At 39.9% G+C, this 25,129-nt stretch overlaps 1 protein-coding gene across 6 annotated transcripts in view; it reads right to left on the reverse strand.

Moving 5' to 3' along the window:
* Window positions 1-25,129, reverse strand: part of exd2 (exonuclease 3'-5' domain containing 2) — a 423,296-nt gene that overhangs the window by 13,356 nt on the left and 384,811 nt on the right. For 5 of the 6 annotated variants that reach the window (XM_073040297.1, XM_073040294.1, XM_073040295.1 and 2 more), the window contains exons 5-6: window positions 23,859-24,190; window positions 720-826 (exon numbers count right to left, since the gene is read on the reverse strand). In XM_073040297.1, the coding sequence (XP_072896398.1) occupies window positions 720-826; window positions 23,859-24,190 (439 nt within the window). The remainder of the gene's footprint in view (window positions 1-719; window positions 827-23,858; window positions 24,191-25,129) is intronic. The other variant, XM_073040300.1, reaches the window with a different exon arrangement.

Consider the following 25,129-nt stretch of genomic DNA (forward strand, 5'->3'; position numbering starts at 1 on the left):
GACTAGATTTCAGTTATTAAAAACCATCATGACAAAGAAGTCTCAACTAAATTAATGGGCATATATAAGCAAACATTCCTAAAAATAATAATGTTAATACTGCAATGAAGCCATAGTAAGCAATCAGGGAAGAAAGGGAAAAGGGAGACAAGGGAATAACGGGAAAGAAATGGAGGGAACATGAGGTGAAAGGAAACATGGGGTTTCGAGAAAGGAAGGGACAACCAAGGAAAGGGTGAGCTCTGCAGGAGCTAAGGGGTGGAATGGAACGGGCAGAAAAGAGGAAATAAACAGAATGTTTAAATAGGGGAGTGGGCACTCAAGGAAGTACAGACATTAAGGGAGAAAAAATGAAAGTGAAGGCCAAGGAGGGAAGAGAGTAATAGCATGTATGTAGAAATATATTGTAATGATATATGTTTCTCTTTGGAATGCAGAGATACCAATTAAAACCTGATTGAATGAGGTGAGGTGTGAATTAGATTTTACAGTAATCAAAAAGATGTAATCTACAAAAGTATCAGGGGAAAAAACTGTAGATGGAACCCGTCAATCAGTTTTACGATGGATTCAGAATGACGCAAGCCAGCTATTGACTAAGTGATTTCATATGAGTGTCCATTACCATTTTTTATGCTTCCTCCGTGCCTTGTTAATCTAAATAGTGACAGCATAATTCACTCTCTCATGCAAGACACATCGTTCTCTGTTCCACATACCCCCGATGCCCTTGTCTAGATACCATTGAGCCTTCTTCCTGTCGCAGGTGCACAGAGGTTGGCCATCTGGAGCATGGAGGAAACAGTTGTCATACAGTGGTGATTTCCTGTGAATAATCACATAAACAGCCATTATTTCACTTGAGAACATATCTAGAGCACACAGTTTCATTGCAGAGATCGTGAAAGAAACTACTGGTGTCAGTGGTATATAGATACTCAGCTTTACCTACCAATGGAACTGACAGTATATTGGAAATGAGAGCAAATCTAAGTAGCACCCATGGCCATCTATCTAACCAATGAAGTAATTTATATCCGCACAATTTGATCCTCTTGTGTCATAATTCTGACCTATTCTGTATTAAATATTTCTTTATTACTAATGCCAGAATAAAGAAAAATTCAAGTTTGGAAGTTGGTCACTGAAGTCCCAGAAATCTCTTTGAGAGCTCAATTTCCCCACTTCCTTCTTGAAAAGTAAAACGTTGCAATGTTCTTTTGTACTGTTTTGGGTTTTTTGATTTTTCCTTGATCTCTACTGAAAGGCCAGCTTATGCTTCAGTTCAGATTTTGGTTCAGTGATGGCATTTGTTATCATTACTCTGAAAATGCCAGCTGCTCATGGTAAGCAGAAGCATAGTTGCACACTGAAATCCCGAAGTTGCTGTCAATGACGGCTTGCTCCTCCACAAGCTGTGCTATTTTGCTGACCTCTCAGGCACAACACAACCTCCAAAATCAGTGAACTGGCAGAATGTCAAGTACAGGTAACCCCTGCATTAGAGAGGGGCCTTCATTTCAAAAATGCAAAACCATGTTATCTGAGCATGCATTAAGAACACAAATTGAAAAAAATTGATTTATTTGCCTCCCCCCCCCCCACATAAATTATACAAGAGTAAATTTTATTTGAAATCTCAAATTATTTGGGTTGTGAATTCTGTAAGAGTGGATTTCCATAACCCAAAGGGCAATAACATGGGGTTGCCTTATTTACAAACTATTCAGAGTAAAGTACTCTTAAAAGGTTACATTTGGATACTACAGGGCAACTTAGTTTTAAATGGTGTACTAAGCCATAGTGACTGTTTGGCAAGCTCACTGCACCCCCCCCCCCCCCACCCAACAGAACCAGTGGATGACAAGCACTCAAATAATTGCAAATACACAAAATGTTTTGCTACTTTATATTAATGTATTGCTTGAAAAATCACAATGTGCATGATTCAATCCTTATTTAATGCCTCTTAAAATATTTAATATATTTACTAAAAGTTTTGCATTATTATTGCTGATTTGTTATCGTCACTGTGAAAATTTGTGATGACAACTTGAGGCTTGACTCAAGAGAGCCTTCACTACCATCAGACATTAGTTGTGAAAATCTTTGACCAGTGGGTTTTTCCCCCCAAAGTTAGCACTGACTACAACAGTCATTGGTGCAACCCCGCTGCCTTCCTTGGCTATGCAAGTCCAGGGAATACACACTCCGGTCCCACTAAACTCGTGAGATTCAGACAGCTCTCCCACTCCAAACCCCGGTTTGTGTGGGTGCTGGGTAATTTGTTACACTGTTACAACTGGGTGCCAAGAGGTAACAAACAGCACACTGCATACGATTAAAGGAATTACATTTATGAATCTTAACTCAAGTTTAGTAAAGAAAAAAAAGGGCCCATTATAATTAAACAGTCAAATGTGCACAAGTTGGAGCTCAATTCTTCCAAAATGCACATTCACCAAAACATCAGTCGATCTCGGCACTCGGCTCCATTGAATCATGGCCCCCCACCGGGTAGAGTCCTATGACTGGTTCTCTCCAGTGTCTTCATCTCCCACCGAACAAAGAACCCAGCTCACACTCCAAAGCACCCATTATCTCTAACCTTAACCCAAACACTGCTCCTATAGAAAGACCATTATGGTAGCAGTGAAACCTTTTGCAGGGTGTTCCATTGGCTTGTTCCAAAATAGTAGACTATAAAGACATAATTTCATTAGCTGTACAAGTGTCATCTGAGGCTGAATTGATAAATCTCTTGCCTCTGCCTCATTTTTAAGCTGGGGCCTTACTTGCACTTAATTCACTCTCTGGTGCAATGCTACACTGCTGAAGCAGCCGTCTTTTGGATGAGACTAAATCGAGGCTGTGGCTATTGACTCCAGCAGGTCTAACAGGCCCCATGGGGACCATTTCAAAGATGAGCTAAAGAGTTATTTTCCACACTTATCCCTCAACAAACATTACTGAAACATATTATCCTGTAATTATCAGTACTGAAGATACAGAAGACGTTCATTTGACTTGTGTAGCCTGAAGATTTTTGTATTCCATTTTCCTGGTTATATGAGAACTGTTCAATCAGCCAAGTTGATGAAATATTCTGGCAAATTTTGATCAAAAATTCAAATTTAAATAAGAATTAATTAACTACAAGCTGGAAAGCACAATGTAGAAAAAATAGTACTGGTACAAAAGACAAACTGCACAATCTAATGAAGTTAATGTTCAATAAACTGTGTGTTAAACTAAGTGAGAGACTTTTTTCTTCATTGTAGTTGTCTTAAAAATGTACTTAAAATTCTGAAAGCAAACTAGAGTCATAGAGCGTTACAACAGAGACACAGGCCCTTTGATCCATCTAGTCTGTGCTGAATTGTGATTGTCCCTGGTCCTGGACCATAGCTCACTATACCACTCCCATTCTTACACTTAACCCAACTTCTCTTAAATGCTGCAAACAAACCTATATCCATCACATCCTGTGGCAGCTCGTTCCACACTTGCACTGCCCTCTGGGTGAAGACGGTCCCCTTAAACATTTCACCTTTCACCCTTAACCCATGACTTTGAGTTGGCATCTCACCCAACCTCACTGGAAAACCTGTTTGCATTAACCTTAACTATACTTCCCTTAATTTTGTATAACTCTTATTAAATTTCCCCTCATTTTCCTACGCTTCTGTGAATAAAGTCCCAACTTACTCAAACTACCCCTATAACTCGGGTTCTCAAATCCTGCAAACATCCTTATAAACTTTCTCATCCTCTTTCAATCTTTTTGATATATTTCCTGTAGGTAGGTGACCAGAACTGCACAAAGTACAGTACTCCAAATTTGGCTTCACCAACTTCAACATAATATCCCAATTCCTGTAGTCATCACTCTGATTTATGATGGCCAATATGCCAAGAGCTCTCTCCACAACCCCATCTCTCTGTGACTCTACTTTCAAGAAATTATGGATCTGCATTCCCAGATTCCTTTGTTCTACTGCACTGCTCAGTGCTCTGACTTACACTGTGTAAGCCTACCATGGCCTGTCCTCCCAAACTGCCAACACCTCACACTTGTCTGCATTTAATTCCAGCCATTTTTCCATCTGGTCCACAAACCACTGCAAGTTTTGATAGGCTTCTCGCTATACACTAAGCCCCTAATTTTGGTATCGATTTGCTGATCCAGTTTATTACATCATCATCCAAAACATTAATATAGATGACAAACAACAATGGAACCAGCACCAAACCCTGCGGAACTACTTGTCACAGGCCTCCAGTCAGAATGGCAACTGTCTACTGCCACTTTCTGGCTTCTCCTAATAAGTCAATGTTGAATCCAATTTGCTACCTTATCATTAATGCCAAGTGATGAACATTCTGGACTAGCCTGCATGTGGGAACTTGTCAAAGGCCTAGCAAAAGTCCATGTACAGATGACTCACGTTTTTCAAACGTTCGCTTTACGACACCTCGCTGTTCCGAAAGATCTACATTAGCTACCTGTTTTCGCTAACAGGTGTTTTCACTGTTATGAAAAAAGGCAGCGCGTGCGCCGATCAGCCGAGCTCCTCCCCCCAAATGCATTCTAGCCGGCATTGCTTAAACACGTGCCTGTGAGCATCTGTGCTTTATGTCGATTTATTTTGTGCATCTGTTAGCAAGATGAGTTCTAAGGTATCGGAAAAGCCCAAAAGAGTGCGTAAGGGTGTTACATTTAGCATAAAACTAGACATAATTAAGCATTTCGAATGTGGTGAACAAAGTAAGGACATAGTGAGTTTGGCTAAGGGCTTGTGGAAGTTGATGAAGATGATGTTGAAGAGGTTTTGGCATCCCATGACCAAGAACTGACAGATGAAGAGCTGATGAAGAGGAAAGGATAACAATTGAAATCAAACACAGTAGCGAATGGCCTGGAAGCGAAGTCGTCCAGGAACTGAACGTGAGGAAATTGTGTGAGATTTTCACTGCGATTGACAACGCTGCAATGATTGCAGAAAAATATGACTTTAATTTTGAAAGGGTATGTAGGTTTAGGGCAGATTTGCAGGATGGTTTGAGTGCTTACAGAGAACTATATGATAGAAAAATGCGCGAGGCTAAGCAGTCAAGCATCCTGTTGTTTTTCAAGCCTTCCACATCAGCCACAGCAGACGATGAACCTCGACCTTCGACATTGAATCAGGCAGACATAGAAGAAGGTGACCTGCCAGCCCTGATGGAAACAGATGACAATGAGATGATACCCCAGTCTCCTCTACCTCTCATCACCCCAACCTCCGACAACTCAGCCTAACACACCATCATCAGTGTGCTCACTGTCTTCCCGACTCCAGTAAGTGAAACTACACTGTACATACATTATTTCTACGTAATATAGGCTGTGTATTTTTATGTGCTATTTGGTAGCTTCATAGCTTAAAGGTTACTGGAAAGAGTGTTTCTGCCGGGAGCGCTTGCGCCTTGTGTGTCTGTCGGGAGTGCTGCCGAGAGCACTTGCGTGAGATTTTCGCTGCAGTGGACAGTGCTGCAATAATTGCAGAAAAGTATTCCTAATTTATATAGGCTGTGTATTTATCAGATCATTCCTGCTTTTACTATACGTTACTGTTATTTTAGGTTTTATGTGTTATTTGGCATGATCTGGTAGGTTATTTTTTGAGTCTGCGAATGCTCACAAATTTTTCCCATATAAATAAATGGTCATTGTTTCTTCACTTTACGACATTCTGGTTTACGAACCATTTCATAGGAACTCTCTACCTTCGAATAGCAGGGAAACTTGTAGACAATGTCCACTGCATTTCCTTCATTAGCTTTCCTGGTAATCTCCTAAAGAAACTCTACGATTATTTGGACATGACCCAAGACGCATTGACTATCCCTCATCAGGGTCTGTCTATCCAAATATTTACAGTATCCTGTTCTTTAGAATACCTTCCAATACTTTATCCATGACTGACATCAGGCTCACCAGAATTATTCTTACAGTCTTTCTTGACCAACTGAACAACATTAGCTATCCTCCACTCCTCTGGCACCTCACCTGTGGCTAACATTTTAACACCTCTGCCAACATCCCTGCATTAGCCTCCCACAAGGACTGAGGGAACACCTAGGCAGGCCCTAGGGATTTATCTACCCTAATTTGCCTCATGATGCAAGCACAATACACATACAAGCACTTTTCAAATGTGGGAAGGACTTCTCATTCTACCTACATAGAGGGAACCCCTGCTACCCTCTGGATGTAATCTAGATATGGTCTATAACTTCAATACTGTTTTACCTCAGTTCTATAGACGCTGTGTCTATTTCCCAAGTAAAAACAGATGCAAAAAATCTAGTTACAATCTGCCCCATCACTTGCGGCTCCATGCATAGATAACTACGCTGATCTTCAAGTAAACCAATTTTGTCCCGCTCAAATATTTTTCCCATATAAATTAATGGTAATTGCTTCTTTGCTTTACGACATTTCGGCCTACAAACAGTTTCATAGGAACGCTCTATCTTCCGATAGCGGCGGAAGAGTGTGTGTGTGTCTGTCACACTCTCACTTCTCTCTCTCTTCCCCCTCTCCTCTCTAGCTATGTTGGGTAAATAGTGAGAACTTAAAAGTCATAACCTCAATTTTTTTAAAGCAGCTTCAAGATCAATGAATTATGTGACAACTACATCAGAAAAACACAGTTGTATGCACTGTGGTGCTGAGAATTCAAGATAATTAGGATTCGAGGTAAAATAAGAACTCACTGGGAGAGGGCTCAATTACCTCACTGGGGAATAAAAACCGTATGTTTTATGGCTGAAAGCTCAAATGGAGGGATGATAGAGATAATTAGAGATAAGATTGCACCATCTGCAAGACTCAATCTTGGCTTGGAACTTAAGCCATAGAAACAGAATTAGGCCTGTCGACCCATGGGGTCTGCTCCACCATTCCATCATTGTTAATTTATTATCCCTCTCAATCCCATTCTCCTGCCTTCTCCCTGTAACTGTTGGTGCCTGTCTAATCAAGAACGTATCAGCCTCCACTTTAAATATACCTAATGACTTGGCCTCCACATCCACAGATTCCTACCCTCTGGCTAAAGAAATTCATCCTCAGCTATGTTCTAAATGGATATCCCTCCATTCTGAGGTGGTGCCTTCTGGTCCTAGACTCACCCACTATAGGAAACACCCTCTCCACATCCACTCTATTTAAGCTTTTCAATATCCAGTTAAGTTTCAATGAGATCCTCCCTCTTCTTCAAAACTCCAAGTAGAGGCCCAGAGTCATCAACTGCTCCCCAAATGCTGACCCTTTTGTTCTCATGAAACTCCTCTGGACCCTTACCAATACCAGCACATTTCTGCTTAGACAAGGGCTCCCAATTTTTTTGCAATGCACCAAGAGTGATCTGACTAATGCCTTATAAAGCCTCAACATTACATCATTGGCCTTGCATTCTAGTCCTCTTGAAATAAATGCTGAATTTGCATTTGCCTTCCTTACCAGTGACTCAACTTGCAAGTTAACCTTTAGGAAATCCTGCACAAGGACTCCAAAGTACCTTTACTCTATTAAAAAACATTGCCCTGTTTAGAAAATAGTCTATGCCTTTATTCCTTCTACCAAAGTACATGATTGTACATTTCCCTACTCTATATTCCATCTGCCACAATTTATCCCATTCTCCCAATCTAAGTGCTTCTGCAAACCTCCTGCTTCCTCAACGCTGCCTACCTCTATGTATCTCCGTAGTGTCCGCAAACTTGGCCACAAAGCCATCAATTCCACCATCCAAATCACTGACAGAAAACTTGAAAAGAAGTGGTCCCAGCACCACCCCTGCAAAAACAGAAAAGGGTCTCCTTATTCCCTCCCTTTGCCTCCTGCTCGTCAGCCAATCTTCTATTCATGCTGCTATCTTTCCTGTAAATAGTATGGTCTCTTCTCATGTGTGGCATCTTGTCAAAAACCTTCTGAAAATCCATGTAAACCACATCCACTGACACTCCTCTGCCTATCCTGCCCATTATTTCCTCAAAAAAATTCCAAAAGACTTATCAGGCAAGATTTCCCCTTAAGGAAGCCATGCTGATTTTGGCCGATTTTATCATGTACCTGCAAATACCCCGAAACCACATTCTTAATAATGGACTCCACCAATACTGAAGTCAGGATAACTGGCCTCCAATTTCCTTTCTTCTGCCTCCCTCACTACTTAGTGGAGTGACATTTGCAATTTTCCAGTCCTTCCAACCATTCCAGAATCTAGTCATTCTTGAAAGATCATTGCTAATGGCTACACAATCTCTACAGCTACTCCTTTCAGAACCCTGGGGTGCAGTCCATCTGGCCCAGGTGACTTACCCCCATTACTACCTCTCCAGTTTTGTTTTCCAGTGCTCCAATATCCCACTCTCACCTCTCTAACTTTTGATATATTCAAAAACCTGTTGATATCTTATTTTATATTATTGGCCAGCTTACCTTTATACTTAATCATTACTTTCCTTATAGCTTTTTTCAGTTGCCCTCTGTTGGTTTTTAAAAGCTTCCCAATCCTCTAATTTCCCACTAATTTTTGCTATATTATATGTAACACCCTGCTTAAGCTTTCTACTACTATGCAGTAGGTATTTCATTCTAGAAGTTTTCTGTAAAAACAATGTGTCCTGCTGGTAGAATGTTTTGGTTTTGGCTAAAGATAAGGGGTCAAGTTGTTCAACTTAGGAATGTTGTGTTAGCCAATCAGGATGGTGGAATCAGGAGAAGGTTCTAGAGAGGGCTGGGCAGAGAGAGATCTGTGACAGGTTTGTCGTCTTTTTGCGGGAGATGTGAGGGGGAGAAGATCAAGAAGGATTTGATCTGTCGGTAAGAGGCTATTGCAGGGAGTGATTAGAAAGACAAAGTAGTCCAGGATGGGAAGATCTATCGATGAATGGTGATGACAATTCAGTGCTGTGAGTAGCGGTATACCCAGCTTTTGGAAGAGATGAGCTCCAATAGTCATGTGCACATTTAGGCTGTTCCAACTGCTTTTATTTTTATCCCCTTTCATTTCTTCCTCTAAATAACTGTTTGATAAAGCTGAGATTGGTAAATATACTTTCCTTATAATTTTATGCTGGTGTACGATTTATTATTTCTTGGCGACCAGTAATTCTGTGTGGGTATTTACATAGCATTACTTCAAATCAAGGTTTTGTCAATCAGAACATCCAAACTTTCCCGTTTGGTTGAACACCAAATCATACTAACTCTAGATGTATATTGTTTATGAAAAGCTGCCTTCTCACTGCTGAATCATGAGACTGTTAGTAGAGTTAGGTATCAAGCCAAGTTTGCAATACGAGCTCGGTGACAGGGTTACATTTTGTCTGAGGATTTCGTATGCTGTGTGAATCCTTTTGAGAATTGAATAAGTGGTTTGTGTGTTTAAACCCCTGTTTAAACTAATGCTGGGGAAAGTGTTTAAAGGATTAAAGTTTGGTGCAAATCAAAGAGATTATCCACAAATAATGCTTGTGTTCTGAGCAGGGTGGATATCTGAAGCCCTGATGAACTGCTAATTATAGAGTGCTAAATTCTGTAAAAGTATTGGAGAAAGTTACACTGGTTGAAAGGTGTTCTGACCAATTGGCTAGTAAGGATATTGTGTTGGTCCAGACTAGCAGTGTTGCCTGATAGGATACAGGCACCTGGAAAAGCATGGCTATGGGCAGTCCATATTTTAGAGAAAGGGGGCATGTAGCTAAGGGTGAAGACTTTCTCGTTTCTGTGAAGTGAGGAAAAGGAGTTGTCTGATGTGAAAGGTCTAATGGGTACTTCAACAGTTGATGGAAATTTTGAGCTGGCTTCAGCTATTACATCTCGGGTGGATAAATACCATGTTATTATAGGCTGAGAATGTTCTCTGGAGTCAAGCCCAGCCCTGAAGGGGAGAAAAAATGAGGCTTGGGCAGAGCAGATATCTCAGTTACTGAATGAGTGGCAGTGGTTAAATAATATGAAAAAACAGAGGCTAGTAGAGAGCCTAAATGGTCAAGGTGCTGAGGTGGTGAGATCCCTAATGGCAGAAAACCCGTTGGTCACATCCATGGATGACAATTGTTAGAAAATGTTTTTGGCATGACGGATAGCCCAACGGAGCTATGATGAGGTTCAGGCACACAAGGGGAGAAACTTAACTGCCTACATTTTCCGGCTGGAGAGACAGCTGCATTGCTTGTGACAAAAAGTGGCTGAAATAATTCAGTTAAGGATGGAGCAAGTTGTGAAGGGCGGGCTGTCACGTGACATGATTGCTTTAAGCATGCGAATGTCTCATAAGATGCATCCTCCTCCATGGTTGGTGGAACTGATCAGAGAAGAGGAGGAAAATACAATGAGGGAGGAGGAGGCTTGCAGCAGCAGGGTTAGCTATCAAGCCAAGTTTGCACACGAGCCTGGTGAGAGGGTTACATATATGCCCTCTCTTTTCCTTTTATGCTGTAATTGACTTCCCTTGTCAGCTACATTTGCATGATTCTCCCTTTTGAATACTTCTTCTTTGGGGATGTATCTATCCAGCACCTTCCGAATTGTCCCAAGAAACTCCAGCCATTGCTGTTCTGCCATCATCCCTGCCTGTGTCCCATTCCAATCAAATGTAACCACCTCCTGAGTCATACCTCTGTCAGTCCCTTCTTCAACAATATATTCCAAAATCATAGCTCCCCATCAAAGCACAGCATCGTTTAACTTAATAGAATCATAGAAAACCTATGCCACGGAAGAAAATCATTCAGCCCAGCTAGCATGCTATATGCTAGCAGTAGAAGGGCTCCTGGTCTACTCCCACTTTCCAATAGGTTCTAAGGTATGGGTCTACATGTCAAACCTTTTCAAATGCACATAAAGGCACTTTTTAAAATGTGGGCAGGACTTCTCTCGCTACCAGTATTTCAGAACCTTTACTACTCTGAGTGTAAATATTTTCATCACTTGTAATCTAGCTATTTTACATTAAGTCATGTTCCCAGCGCTTTTACCTCTTTGCTAAGCAAAATCTATTTAGTCCTTCATAATTTTAAACAGCTCAATAAAATCACCTCTCAGCCTTTTCTGTTCCAAAGTATATAATCCCAAACAATCCAAACATTCCCTTGCAGTAAACATGTTTCACTTCTAACAATTTTTTTTTAACGTATTTTGTGCACCCTCTCTACAGTAATCACCCTTTTCTGCATTGTGGCAACTAGAATACAAATACTACTAAAATATAGGTTGAAGAAACACTGTATACAATTCCAGCATAACCAAGAGTTTGTTTGTTGACTGAAACAATTTGTTTCAAATGTTACTAATTAATAAATCACAGAGAAAAATAAAAGCTCATAAGTTCTAGGGTGTGCAAAAATTGTATGCTACGTATAATAATGACTCAGTCAATTGCTGCATATACAAGATGGCTGATCAGTTCTTTCAGGGCATGATCACTTTTTAAAAGTTCTTTTGCGTGAAGTACTTAATTGCTGGCAAAGCCTGTGTTTACTGCCCTGTCCCAAAAGTTCATGTCTTACAGGAATTGCTGCAGCTGATATCCTGAGTTTCTCCCTCACTGTTACAAGCTTGGGTGTTCTTGAAGCTGACATTTTCTGAACCAGTCAGTGCATCAGGCAAATTCCTACACTCACAGCCATATCAATTTCCCAACCTTCTGTCAGCACAAAGCTATTCCAATGACGGGATATTCCAGCACTGCCTCTGATTCTACCATTTATCTTCCTGTATCAATACTTTAATGAGGAGGTTGAGTTTTAGAATTGTTTCCACCAGTTTAGGGCCCAAGTTTCAGCATAAACCCCAGTGGAAGCTGTCCATTATGCAGGTAACATCCCAAAACCACTTATGCCAGCTTGACACTCACCTAACCCAAATCAGGCTTGCTGCGGCCTTGAAGTGAAACTGTCTGTTTTAGTCATGTGCTATTTTCATAATTATTAGATCATTACACTCATTTTTGTTTTACACACATAATAGCCATCAATTTGTGAAGGCACCTCCACATAAAACAAATAGAATTTACGAAGACTAGTGCCCAAAGATTTAAGCTTCCAGTTTATTAATAAAACTGAACCAGGTTACAAGAGCAAGGAAATCCTCTTGCATTTGTACAGGGCCCTGGTGAGACCACACCTGGAGTATTGTGTACAGTTTTGGTCTCCAGGGTTAAGGAAGGACATCCTGGCTGTAGAGGAAGTGCAGCGTAGATTCACGAGGTTAATTCCTGGGATGTCTGGACTGTCTTACGCAGAGAGGTTAGAGAGACTGGGCTTGTACACGCTGGAATTAAGGAGATTGAGAGGGGATCTGATTGCAACATATAAGATTATTAAGGGATTGGACAAGATAGAGGCAGGAAATATGTTCCAGATGCTGGGAGAGTCCAGTACCAGAGGGCATGGTTTGAGAATAAGGGGTAGGTCATTTTAGGACAGAGTTAAGGAAAAACTTCTTCTCCTAGAGAGTTGTGGGGGTCTGGAATGCACTGCTCGGAAGGTAGTGGAGGCCAATTCTCTGGATGCTTTCAAGAAGGAGCTAGATAGGTATCTTATGGTTAGGGGAATCAAGGGATATGGGGAAAAGGCAGGAACAGGGTATTGATAGTAGATGATCAGCCATGATCTCAAAATGGCGGTGCAGGCTCGAAGGGCCGAATGGTCTACTTCTGCACCTATTGTCTATTGACTTTTTTTTTTTAAAATGAGAAAAGAAAAGCCTGGCCTTTATAAGACAACTGAGGAGAGCCATGCTATCACAGACAATTCTCCAGCTTGTTTGTACGTCTTGATTTGACCACAGCATCTGCAGTGTACTTTGTGTTTGAATTTTATGGAGATTTGCCCACCATGAAACAGGGACTATGTGTTAAAAGTATTCCAATTGCTCTGAATTATTTTGGGATATGCTGGTTATTTCATTTTGTTTAAGAAAACTTGTTCAGAGTTCAACAGATGCCAGTGGTTGTAATACCTACAATATTCTATTCAACACTGTGATTCACACACAAATCAGGATGTGCCTATCACTAATGGGCAAAGGGGAGATGGGAGATTACAGGGTTTGCTTTTCTTCTCAAACAGAAATGATCTAGTCCTACTGACCTTCCGGCGAAAACCAGTGACTGCTGTGAAAGTGCAGCTGACAACAAGGGAAAGACTGTGTGACAGCTGGAAAGACAGCTGACAGGAGGAAATAGACCCCTGATGGGACTGTTATGGGCTAGCTACCCATAACAGCGGGCTCCGTCACCTTGTCAGGGCACAAGAGCCACTCTCACTTGGCTACGGAAAATTTAAAGAGAAGTATATCCCTTGAGTCTGTGAAAGCGGGGTCGCAAGAAGACTCTCTGATCCACCTCTTGATAAAAAATTTTGGCATGGACACAACAACGAATCAAGAAAGCGGCAAATCTCTCAAGAAACCGGCAGTTGGACACGTTCTTCAGACCTGTAGGTGTGGCTAGACTAAAGTAACATCAACTCGTGGTCTTAAAATTCATCAAGGACGGAAGAAATGCTTGAAAATCTCCAACCCAAGGCCCCGCATTGACCAGATTCTGTTAAGAGGAAGGTCAAATCAGTCAGATGAAACTCAGCGGCAGGGTCCGCAGAGTATCAGCACCCTACGGGATGTGGAAGAAGTTTCAGGCACAAGCAGTAGTCCGGGGGGGGGGGGGGGGGGGAGAACGTCACGTGATGATGTAGGATCGAGACGTGGAAATACAGCTCTCCCGTAAAAATCAGTAAATTAATGTTTAAGTGAAGAAAAGTTAGTAAATACTTTCTAAAAGTTACTTATAAACTACTCAGGATTGTTCCAAAATATGTCTCATAAGCAGAAGCAGAAGAAAACTACTACCTTGAAGACGGCACAAGTTGGAAAAGAATCGGGGCCCGGCGCCACGAAAGAGCTGCGGGCTCAAGTGCATTTTACCTCCAGCGATACAGAACAGGAAGCTGCAGTAACATCAACCGTCTCCAAAGAAAAAGAGCAACAAGGATTGCGCATGCGTGAAGGAAGGGGAATGCGCAAACACGAGCAACCTGAACTACAAATCCCAGCTACGATTGGAACTGGAAGTGAAAGTGAATCAGAGGCAGATTCAGATTCTCTGGATAAATCAGACGAAGATGAAGGTAAAAGTTTTTCTGGAGATATCGGAAAAACTTTGGTGCAAATAATGCATGAATTAAAAGCAATAAAAATAGTAAAAAAAGATATTAAAGATATGAAGATTATGTTTGACAAAATGATGAAAAAACAGGACAAAATGGATAAGAAAATTAAAGACTTGGAAGAAACAACGGGAGACATCGTTGAAAGAATGAATAAAATGGAAGACAATATTTCTGCCTGGACATCAGAAAGAAAACAGTTGTTGGAAAAAGTGGATATGCTTGAAAATTTTAGTAGACGAAATAATATTAAGATTGTTGGACTTAAAGAAGGTGTAGAGGGAGAGGATCCAATAAATTTTTTTCAAAAATGGATCCCGGAAAATTTGGAAATGGAAGAAGGAACTCAGTTAATTGAAATTGAAAGGGCTCACAGAGCCTTAAGGTGAAGACCTCAAGTTGATCAAAACCCATGATCAATCTTGATAAGATGCTTAAGATATCAAAATAAAGAAAAGATCCTGAAGGCGGCTGCCCAACGTGCCAGAAAGAGAAATGGGCCATTGATGATAGAAGGGAAAACAGTTCTTTTCTATCCTGATATAAATTATGACCTTTTGAAGAGAAAGAAAGAATTTAACCCAGTGAAAAAAGTTTTATGGGAAAAGGGTTATAAATTTATAATGCATCACCAGGCAACCCTGATCATTTTTTTGGATGACGGAAAAAGATTTTTTACTGATTATCGGGATGCGGAAGAGCTTGCACAAAAACTTCCAAATATTCGCTAACCACAGCCAAAGATTTAAAAGTGAAACGGATTAAAGATGAAGACAGGGACACTGAATGGAATTGATGGACATTTAAGGACAAAAGAATATTTAAACATATTCGTAATTATATGATACAGGGGGGAGAAAGGTAAAAATTTGAGAAATATTAATTGAGAGTAGTGACATTTTTCTTCTTCTCGTATATATACTTTTTTATGTTACGGGGGAGCTGGGGGAACTTTGGATCGATTGCTACGGGATTCACGTGTGTAATCATGGCGATCACCATGACCCGTACAACGGTGGGGGGTAATGTTGTGTTTTTTTTTAATCCACAACATTAATAGGGGGTATTTTGTTACTTTTTTCTTTATAATCTATTTTTCTTCTATCTTTTTTTCTTTGCCTGGATGATCGGGGGGGGGGGGGGGGGGAGACACATAGCAACATGGAGAATTTTTAAAAGATTCCCCAAGGTACTACAAATAATGACTAATTTACTGAATTTTTAAAGTTTTAATGTTAATGAGCTTAATGGACCGGTGAAAAGAAAAAGATTTTTAACATACATTAAGAAAATGAAAATAGATATAGCTTTTTTTTTTACAAGAAACACACTGAACAGAGATAGAACATCAGAAATTAAAAAGAGATTGGGTCGGAAAGGTTATTGCAGCCTCATTTAATTCAAAGGTGAGGGGAGTTGTAATTTTGGTAAATAAAACTTTACCAATTAAAATACAAAATGTATTAATTGATTCGGCGGGGAGATATATAATTATTCATTGTCAAATTTTTTCAGAACTATGGACTCTTATGAATATTTATGCACCAAATGAAAATGTAAAATTTATACAAGAGACCTTTTTGAATTTGGCTGACGCACAAGATAAAATATTAATAGGTGGAGATTTTAACTTTTGTCTAGACCTAGTTTTAGATAGATCAACAAAGTTTGTTACAAAATCAAAAGTAGCAAAATTAACTTTATCATTGATGAAAGATTTAAATTTGATTGATATATGGAGAAGAATTAATCCAAAAGAAAGAGATTATTCATTTTATTCAAATAGACACAAAACTTATTCAAGGATAGATTTTTTTCTATTATCAACGAATATTCAAGACAGAGTGAAAAATATGGAATATAAAGCAAGAATATTGTCAGGTCATTCCCCCTTGATAATGACAATGATAATGATGGATAAAGAGGAATCGATTTACAGATGGAGATTTAATTCAATATTATTAAAACGTCAAGATTTTTGTGATTTTATGAAAAAGCAGATTCAGTTTTTTTTAGATACAAATTCACATTCAGTTGATGATAAATTTATATTGTGGGAAGCAATGAAGGCATATTTGAGAGGCCAGATAATAAGTTACACTTCTAAAATTAAGAAGGAATATATGGTAGAAATAGATCAATTGGAAAAAGATTACAAAATTAGAAAAAGAATCTCAGAGATATATGACAGAAGAAAAACGAAGACAAGAAGTTACAATACACTTCAGACATATCAAACAGAAAAAGCAATTATGAGAACTAAACAGAGATATTACGAACTAGGTGAGAGATCACACAAGATTCTTGCTTGGCAGTTAAAAACAGACCAGACTTCCAAAACGATAAATGCAATTAGAACGAGTGTAAATAAAATTACTTATAAACCTTTAGAAATTAATGATACTTTTAACAATTTTTATTCTGAGCTGTATCAATCAGAATCACAAAAAGATGATGTCGAGATAGAAAGGTTTTTATCACAAATAACTCTTCCAAAATTGGATTCGGAAGAACAGAAGGGATTAGATTTACCTTTTACATTAAAAGAGGTCGAAGAAGCTCTAGGATCACTTCAGAGTAATAAATCCCCAGGAGAAGATGGTTTTCCACCCGAATTTTACAAAAAGTTTAAAGATTTACTAATTCCTCCTTTTATGGAGTTAATACACCAAGCGGAAAGAACGCATAAACTTCCAGAATCTTTTTCGACAGCTATTTTAATAGTATTGCCAAATAAAGATAGAGATCTTTTAAAGCCCACATCATATAGTCCTATTTCTTTGTTAAACACCGATTATAAAATAATAGCAAAAATTTTATCTAGTAGATTATCTAAATACTTACCAAAATTAATACATATGGATCAAACAGGATTTATCAAAAATAGACAATCGGCAGATAATGTAACCTGGTTACTTAGTATAATTCATTTGGCACAAAAGAGGGAGGAAATGAGTGTGGCAGTTGCTTTAGATGCAGAAAAAGCATTTGATAGATTGGAATGGGATTTTTTATTTAAGGTATTGGAAAAATATGGATTAGGAGTATCCTTTATAAAATGGATTAAAACTTTAAATACCAATCCCAAAGCTAAAGTAGTGGCAAATGGTCAAATTTCAACATCATTTCAGTTAACAAGGTCAACTAGACAAGGTTGTCCATTATCACCTGCTTTATTTGTGTTGGCGATAGAACCATTAGCTGAATTAATTAGAATGGACCCAGATATTAAGGGTTTCAGAGTTAACCAGGAGGAATACAAGATTAACTTATTTGCTGACGATGTTCTGCTTTATTTATCAAGCCCATTGTATTCGCTACGTAAATCATCTTCTAGATTGGAAGAATATAGGAAACTATCAGGCTACAATATAAATTGGGATAAAAGTGAAATTCTACCTCTTACTAAAGGAGATTATAGTCAATGTCGATTAATAACTCAATTTAGATGGCCGATAAATGGTATAAAATATTTAGGTATAAGAGTTGATAATGATATAAAGAATTTATATAAATTAAATTATTTACCATTATTGAAAAAAATTCAAGAAGATCTTGATAAATGGATGATGTTACCAATAACATTAGTAGGCAGAGTAAATGCTGTAAAAATGAATATATTCCCTAGATTACAATATTTATTCCAAACACTACCAATACAACTACCCCAGAAGTTTTTTTCAAGAGTTAAATAAATGTGTGAGGAAGTTCCTTTGGAAATGTAAGATGTCAAGAATATTGTTGGAAAAATTGACATGGAAATTTGACCTAGGAGGGTTACAACTTCCAAATTTTAAGAATTACTATAAAGCAAATCAACTTAGATTTATTGCATCTTTTTTTGATGAAGATAAACCAGCATGGATTAGAATAGAACTAGATAAAATAGGAGAAAATATACCAGAAGATTTTATATATAAGTGGAAATCTAAATGGATATGGGGAAAGAAAGAATCTCCTATATTAAAACATTTGATTGATTTATGGAATAAGATAAATGTTGACGATGAGATAAGGAAATCTTTATTAGCAAAGAGACCTTTAAATCAAAATAAACTTATTCCTTTTTCAATGGATAACCAACTTTTATACAACTGGTTTCAAAAAGGGATTAGATATATAGGAGACTGTTTTGAAGGAGGTATATTAATGTCATTTGATCAATTAAACAATAAATACAAAATATCAAACAACACTCTTTTTTGTTATTTTCAATTAAGGGCTTATTTAAGAGATAAACTGGGTCAAACAATGTTAATGCCGAAACCTAATGAAATAGAAACTTTAATTCAAAAAGGAAAAATTAAAAAAATTATTTCTTGTATGTATAGTTTGATTCAAAAACAGGCAATTAAACAAGGAATTCATAAGTCAAGACAAAAATGGAAAACTGACTTGAATATTAAAATTGAAGAAACAAGTTGGTCAAGACTACGTCTTGACAGTATGACAAATACAACAAATGTCCGGCTAAGATTAGTGCAATATAATTTTTTACATCAATTATATATTACACCACAAAAAATAAATAAATTAAACCCAAATTTATCTGGTCAATGCTTCCGATGTAATCAAGAAATTGGTACTTTTTTACATTCTACTTGGTCTTGTTTTAAAATTCCACCTTTTTGGACAAATTTAAGAGTTTTACTGGAACAAATTATTGGAACACAACTTCCACATAACCCAATATTATTTTTACTAGGTGATATTGAAGGGATAAAACCAAAACCCAAATTGAATAAATATCAGAAAGACTTCATAAAAATTGCATTGGCAGTAGCCAAAAAGGCTATTGCAGTTACTTGGAAATCGGATTCATACTTAAGTATAGATCGTTGGAAGAATGAAATCTTTAGCTGTATTCCACTTGAAAAAATTATTTATAATTTGAGATAAATATGAAACATTTCTGAAAATTTGGCGCCCTTATTTACAAAAGATAGGACTAAATATATAGGTGCTCCGAAGATAAAATTACTGGTTATTTGGGGAAAGAAATAAATATATATATATACTAAAGCTATTATGAACTCCATGGAGCATGTGGGGATCTTCCGATATCCAAGCATTCTTTCTTTCTTTCTATAGGGATATGTTAGGGGGGAGGGGTTAAGGGGAGGGGGGGGGGAAGGGCTGATTTTTTTTCTTTTCTTCTGTAATCATTGAAAACTCAATTAAAATTTTTTTTTAAAAAAGCAGTAGTCCAAGACACAGCCAGGTACATCGCAAAGTGGAGAACATGCAAGGATGTAAGCCGTTGGTGAAATGGCCAAAGTCTAACAGCAAGGAGTAGGAAACCATCAATGCAGATGTGAGCCTGATCTTAAGTGGCATCAAGGGATCAGCAAAAAAGAAGTTGGAGAAGATGGGCGACCTGACCTACAGCTACGGAAAGGAGAAATTTGGAGTGAAGAAAAAAGTCAGCAGGAAAGATTTGCCTCCTCCCCCTAAATCCCGTCATCTCCAGGAAATCCAACAACTTGTTAAAGAAAGAAGAGGCCTGAGGAAGTCATGGAAAAAAGCAACAGCTGAGGAAAGGGAGGGCATCAACCTCCTTCAAGCGGACCTAAAACAGATGCACTCAAAGCTGCGCAGAGCAGAGAATTTAAGGAAACGAGGCAAAAAGGAAAAAACAAGACTTCTACAAAGATTCCTTTAAATATGTGAAAGTATTTTCACAAAAGAGAAAAGCGGATCCTTGAAAGCATCAAAAGAGGTTGAAAGACATCTTAGAACCATCGACACTGATGAGCTAAAAGATGAACTGATACTTGTCCCAGCTGACTTTCCACCAATCTCACCCTCACAACATAACCCTCCAAAGCTGAGTGAGGTGAAAGAGGCAGTGAAGAAGGCAAGATCGGCGTCAGCGCCAGGCCCTAATGGTGTTCCGTATTGTCTTTACAAGAACGCCCCGGATGTTCTGAAATTTCTCTGGAGAAATATGAGGATTGCGTGGGAAAAGCAAGTGATCCCCAAAGCCTGGAGAAGAGCGGGGGGGAGGGTGGAGAAAGAGGGGGGTGGAATTCTGATCCCCAAAGAACTTGTCCCCATCAAAGAGTTTTGCCAAATAAACCTTCTGAACAAAGAAGGCAAAATCTTTTTCAGCGTGCTGGCGCAAAGACTTACAAAGTATCTGAAACAAAATTATTTCATTGACACATCAATCCAAAATGCTGGCATAGCAGGCTTCTTGGGTTGCCTCGAACATACCAGTGTCATATGGCATCAAATCCATATGGCCAAGAAAGGAGGAAAGGATTTGCATGTCTTGTTCCTCAACCTGGCCAATGCCAATGGATCAGTTCCTCATTCCCTACTGTGGACTGCTTTTGAATTTTCAGGTGCCTGCAACAATAACAAATCTGGTAAAACACTACTTCCAGGATATGCAAGTTTGTCTCACAACATCTGACTTCACCACAGCTTGGCAACCACTGGAAGTAGGCATCATGGTGGGGTGCACCATCTCCCCATTGGCCTTCACTATGGCAATGGAGCTCATTATCAGAGCCTCAAGATGGGTTGCAGGAGGAAAACGGCTACAGTTTGGTCAGCGGTTACCACCAATACGAGCCTATATGGACGATATAACAATACTGACGACAACTGTCCCCTGCACCAAGAGACTTCTGCAAAAGCTTCATCAAAACATCACATGGGCGAGGATGAAGATCAAGCCCAGCAAGTGCAGAAGCACCTCCATTGTCAAAGGTCAAGTCATGGATCAGATTTCATATAGACGGAACACCTGTCCCAACTGTTTCAGAAATGCCAGTGAAGAGCTTGGGTCGATGGTATGATGTTAAGCTCAAGGACACTGAGCAGTTTAAACAACTAAAAAACACTACCATCATGTACATAGCTTGCATCAACAAGACCTGGCTGCCAGGAAAACTCAAGCTGTGGTGCTTCCAGTTCGGCATACTCCCAAGACTCATGTGGCCTTTAACAGTGTATGAAATCCCTGTCAACAAGGTGGAAAAGCTTGAAAGAGTGATCAGCACACATGTGAAACAGTGGCTTCCCGTACAGTCCAACTGGACTTGAGCATTGTAGAATGGCAAATTAGGATTACCAATTGCAAGTATTGTGGAAGAATTCAAATGCACCAAAGCAAGGTTGGCCACGACCCTCTCTGAATCTGAAGATACTGTTATTCGAACAGTGGTTCCCCATGTGGCAACGGGGAGGAAGTGGACCCCATCTGAAGCTGTTCAGAGTGCTAAGTGTGCTCTTCACTTCAGGGATGTGGTTGGCCAAGTCCAGCTTGGGAGAGCCGGGCACAGGCTTGTCCCAAAGGCTCTTCAATGGCACAAGGCAACATCAGTGCAGAAGAGACGGCTCGTGGTGGAGGAGGTGAGAAGACAGGAGGAGGCAGAGTGACACGCCAGGGCCGTCTCAATGGCCAAGCAGGGCCAATGGACTAATTGGGAGAGCCTGGAAAAGAGGAAACTCAGCTGGCCTGACATCTGGGAGATGGAGGGATCTTGGCTAAGTTTTGTCATCAGAGCCACTTATGACCTCCTACCAACACCCCAGAACCTGAACCTGAACCTGGTGGGGAGAAGACCCCACTTGCTCTCTTTGTCAAGCACCTGGATCACCAAGGCACATTTTAACAGGATGCACCATGAACCTCAGCCAGGGGCAGTACACTTGGCAGCATAACCTAGTTCTCAGTCAGCTGGCATCAACCTTGGAACAGAGGTGAATTACCACAAATGCTCTCCCACAAACATTGGCAAGAAATGTTCACTCACACGATTTGTACCAGCAGGCCAACCTCCAGAGCACCAAGTAACAGCAAAAGAGGTAAGCATTCTGCAGGTTGCTCAGGATTGGAAAATGGACATGGACTTGGGAAAACAGCTTGTGTTCCCCCAGACATTGCGGCTACAACACTCCAGCCAGACATAGTCCTGTGGTCCACAACAGCAAAGCTGGCATATGTTGTGGAATTGACAGTACTATAGGAAGATGGTGTTGAAGAACCTTATGAGAGGAAAAAGACCAAGTACTCTGAATTGGCAACTGAAGCTGCCCAGAATAGCTGGAAGACCAAGATTTTCCTTGTAGAAGTGGGATGTAGGGGATTTGTGGCTACATCTATGACCAGTCTATTGAAGAAGATTGGGGTGAGGGGTTACTCACTCGAACAAGCAATCAAGTCTTTGTCAAATGTAGCAGAAGAAAGCAGTAATTGGATTTGGATTAAAAGGAAAGAGAACAACTGGGCTGCAAGATGAAGACAGGAGGGTATGGGACTGGGGGGGGGGGGGGGGGGGTGGGGGAGGGGGTTTATCTGGGACGCCAGGTAGCACCGTTGAGCCCTATGGAGATGTCCTGGGCTTGTCAATGAAATGTCAAAGGAGGGTGCCCACCTGATGACCCCAATGAAGTACCTACCCTCCTTGTCACCACTCCAAGCCCACTGCCAACATTGAGAGTGCCGACTTATCATAGGGATTGAAACATCAAGTCCTATTAGCTCTACTACTCTACTAATAATAGCAAGATCTGAAAAAATCAGGTACAATTACATATTATTCAAGCTGCAAGGGGACCAGTCATAGTAAGTCTCTCAAACAAGGTAATAAAATTAACTCAATGTACTTTTTAAGATCCATCTCCAGCTGCAATTTTATGCAAAGGTTAATTAAATACAGCTAATAAGTTGGAGGTTCTTTATGTCAGGTGCCATGGCAGAAGGCTAAGCACTCAGTTGTTCCATGCATAGGCAGTGGAAAAGTAATTTAATTAAAACTATAAATTTTAAAGTCACAGTAAACTCAGAGTGAATAGGGTCATTTGACTTTAATGATTTCACGATAACTGCTACCTGTCCCAGAAAGGGACAGGGAAAACCTGGAGAAGTTGCCATCATCACACATTAACAACGTCCAGCACATTACTTGGACGCCACTTGGGAGAAGAGGGGAATAGAGTGGAAAGAAATCCAACTTTTCCATCCTCTGCCCCTGTGAAGATTCATGCAGAGGGTAGCCTTTTTGCCAGACCAGTCGTCTGTTGCAGGTTGTTCTCTGCTGTTTTGAGTATACACAGCTAACAGAGCTGCAATCTCGCAGTTCTGAAGTCCCAGGTTCAATCCTGACCTCTAGTACTGTTTGTGTGAAGTCTGCACATTCTCACTGTCAACTAGTTGGTTAATTGGCCACTGTAAATTAAACCTGGTGCAATCCACTGGTAGAATCTGGGGGAGCTAATGAGAATGTGGGAAGAATAAAAAGTTAGGTTAATGCAGGATTAGCATAAATGGGCCCTTGATGGTCAGTGTGAATGCTATGGACTGAAAGGCTGGATTCTATGGAGTATGTCTCTGTGATTCTATGCACCCGTGTAGGAACTACAGTGTAATATTATGGAGCAAGCTCGTTACAAGTTAATTTTATACCTTATTTCTGGTGAAGATGGGGAGAAGCAACTCTTTTCTGCCTCAAAACCATGTGCCACAGTCAGACATGGAACCATATACAGGACCAATCTCAGTGTGAGCTATGTCATTAACTCTACCTCAGCAATTTTAAACTAGGCAGTTCAACCACCACCATCTAGATGTCTTTGATGGTTCAAAGCATAAACTTGAAATTAGCAACATGCTCCCCCTTTACCTGGCTGAATATCCCACCCCAAGGGGTTTGCGTTGCGTTTTTCTTGGATCTACGGTAGTTGTATCCCATGGCAATTTCTGATTGGGTCCAAGCTTCTTGTTTCTCCGTCTCTGCTGAGAGTTTGTCTCACCAGTTCCCTCCTCTCTTCTGCTACTTCCACCCATTTTGTTCTTAAATGGGATATCTTTTAGGCCTTGGCACCTTGCCAACACCTGCTCCCAGCTGGGCTCACTCTGAGACAGGACAACATCTTCATGTGATGTAGAGCTGAATCCCAATAAGTGAAAAAACAGAGCCACTGACACCTGAGCATCTTGTGCAGCATATGTTACCTGACAGAACGAAAAAGAAAACAGAAGTATGACATATTTCAAACAGAATTATAAACTCCTGAGAATATACTCACTCCAGCTAATGAAAAATGTCAGAAATAGGAGATGGCCAACTATAACCAGCTTGATGACATAAATTATGGAACTGATTCAGGATGGAATTGGCCAAGCTCCAATGAGATCTTGCTTGATAGATAGAACATTGGATTGTGAGCCAAATAATTGTGAAACCCAAGTCTTGCTGCAGAACGTGAAACAGAAATTCTAGATCCTCACAACTAAACAGTAACACTCAGATAATCCAACAAGCTCAGGAGTTAGATGATGCTGGACTGGCAGTTTAGACTACTGGATGCAATTTCTATTAACATCCCTACTGACGTTTGTAAATGGAACTTGTGATAATAGATATTATAATAAGCTCTCCAGTGAACTCAGTATATTTCAAGGGTGTACAGTAACACCCAATCACATTCATGTGAAGCCTTGGGAGCAGGTGGCGGACGGTCGTATGAGCAGCTGGTGCATACAAGCCCTGGTTATGCAACCACTGACACCAGACAGGCAAACTCAGAAGAGTATTGATAATGATTGGGTTCACCCATCTTGTAAAGACACTGCCCAGAAGGCCGCAATGGCAAACCGCTTCTGTAGAAAAAATTGCCAAGTACAATAATAGTCATGAAAAGACCATGATCACCCATGTCATATGACATGGCACTTAACAAGTGAATGAACAAACAGTAATCAGGGTCCCAGTGAGTTTTGGGGGAGCACAGGAACGGGATTTCCCCCGAGTTTTGGAGCATTGCAAGGTACATCATCTAGTGAGCCACATGCTGAACCATTGATTTTTTAAATAGTTAAATTATTGGAGTTTTTCTACACTGTGGAAATCTTGGAAAGGTTAAATCAAGGTCCCATCTTCCATTTATGGCA

This window comes from Hemitrygon akajei, chromosome 3 (assembly GCF_048418815.1).
Source record: "Hemitrygon akajei chromosome 3, sHemAka1.3, whole genome shotgun sequence".
Lineage (NCBI taxonomy): Eukaryota > Metazoa > Chordata > Chondrichthyes > Myliobatiformes > Dasyatidae > Hemitrygon > Hemitrygon akajei.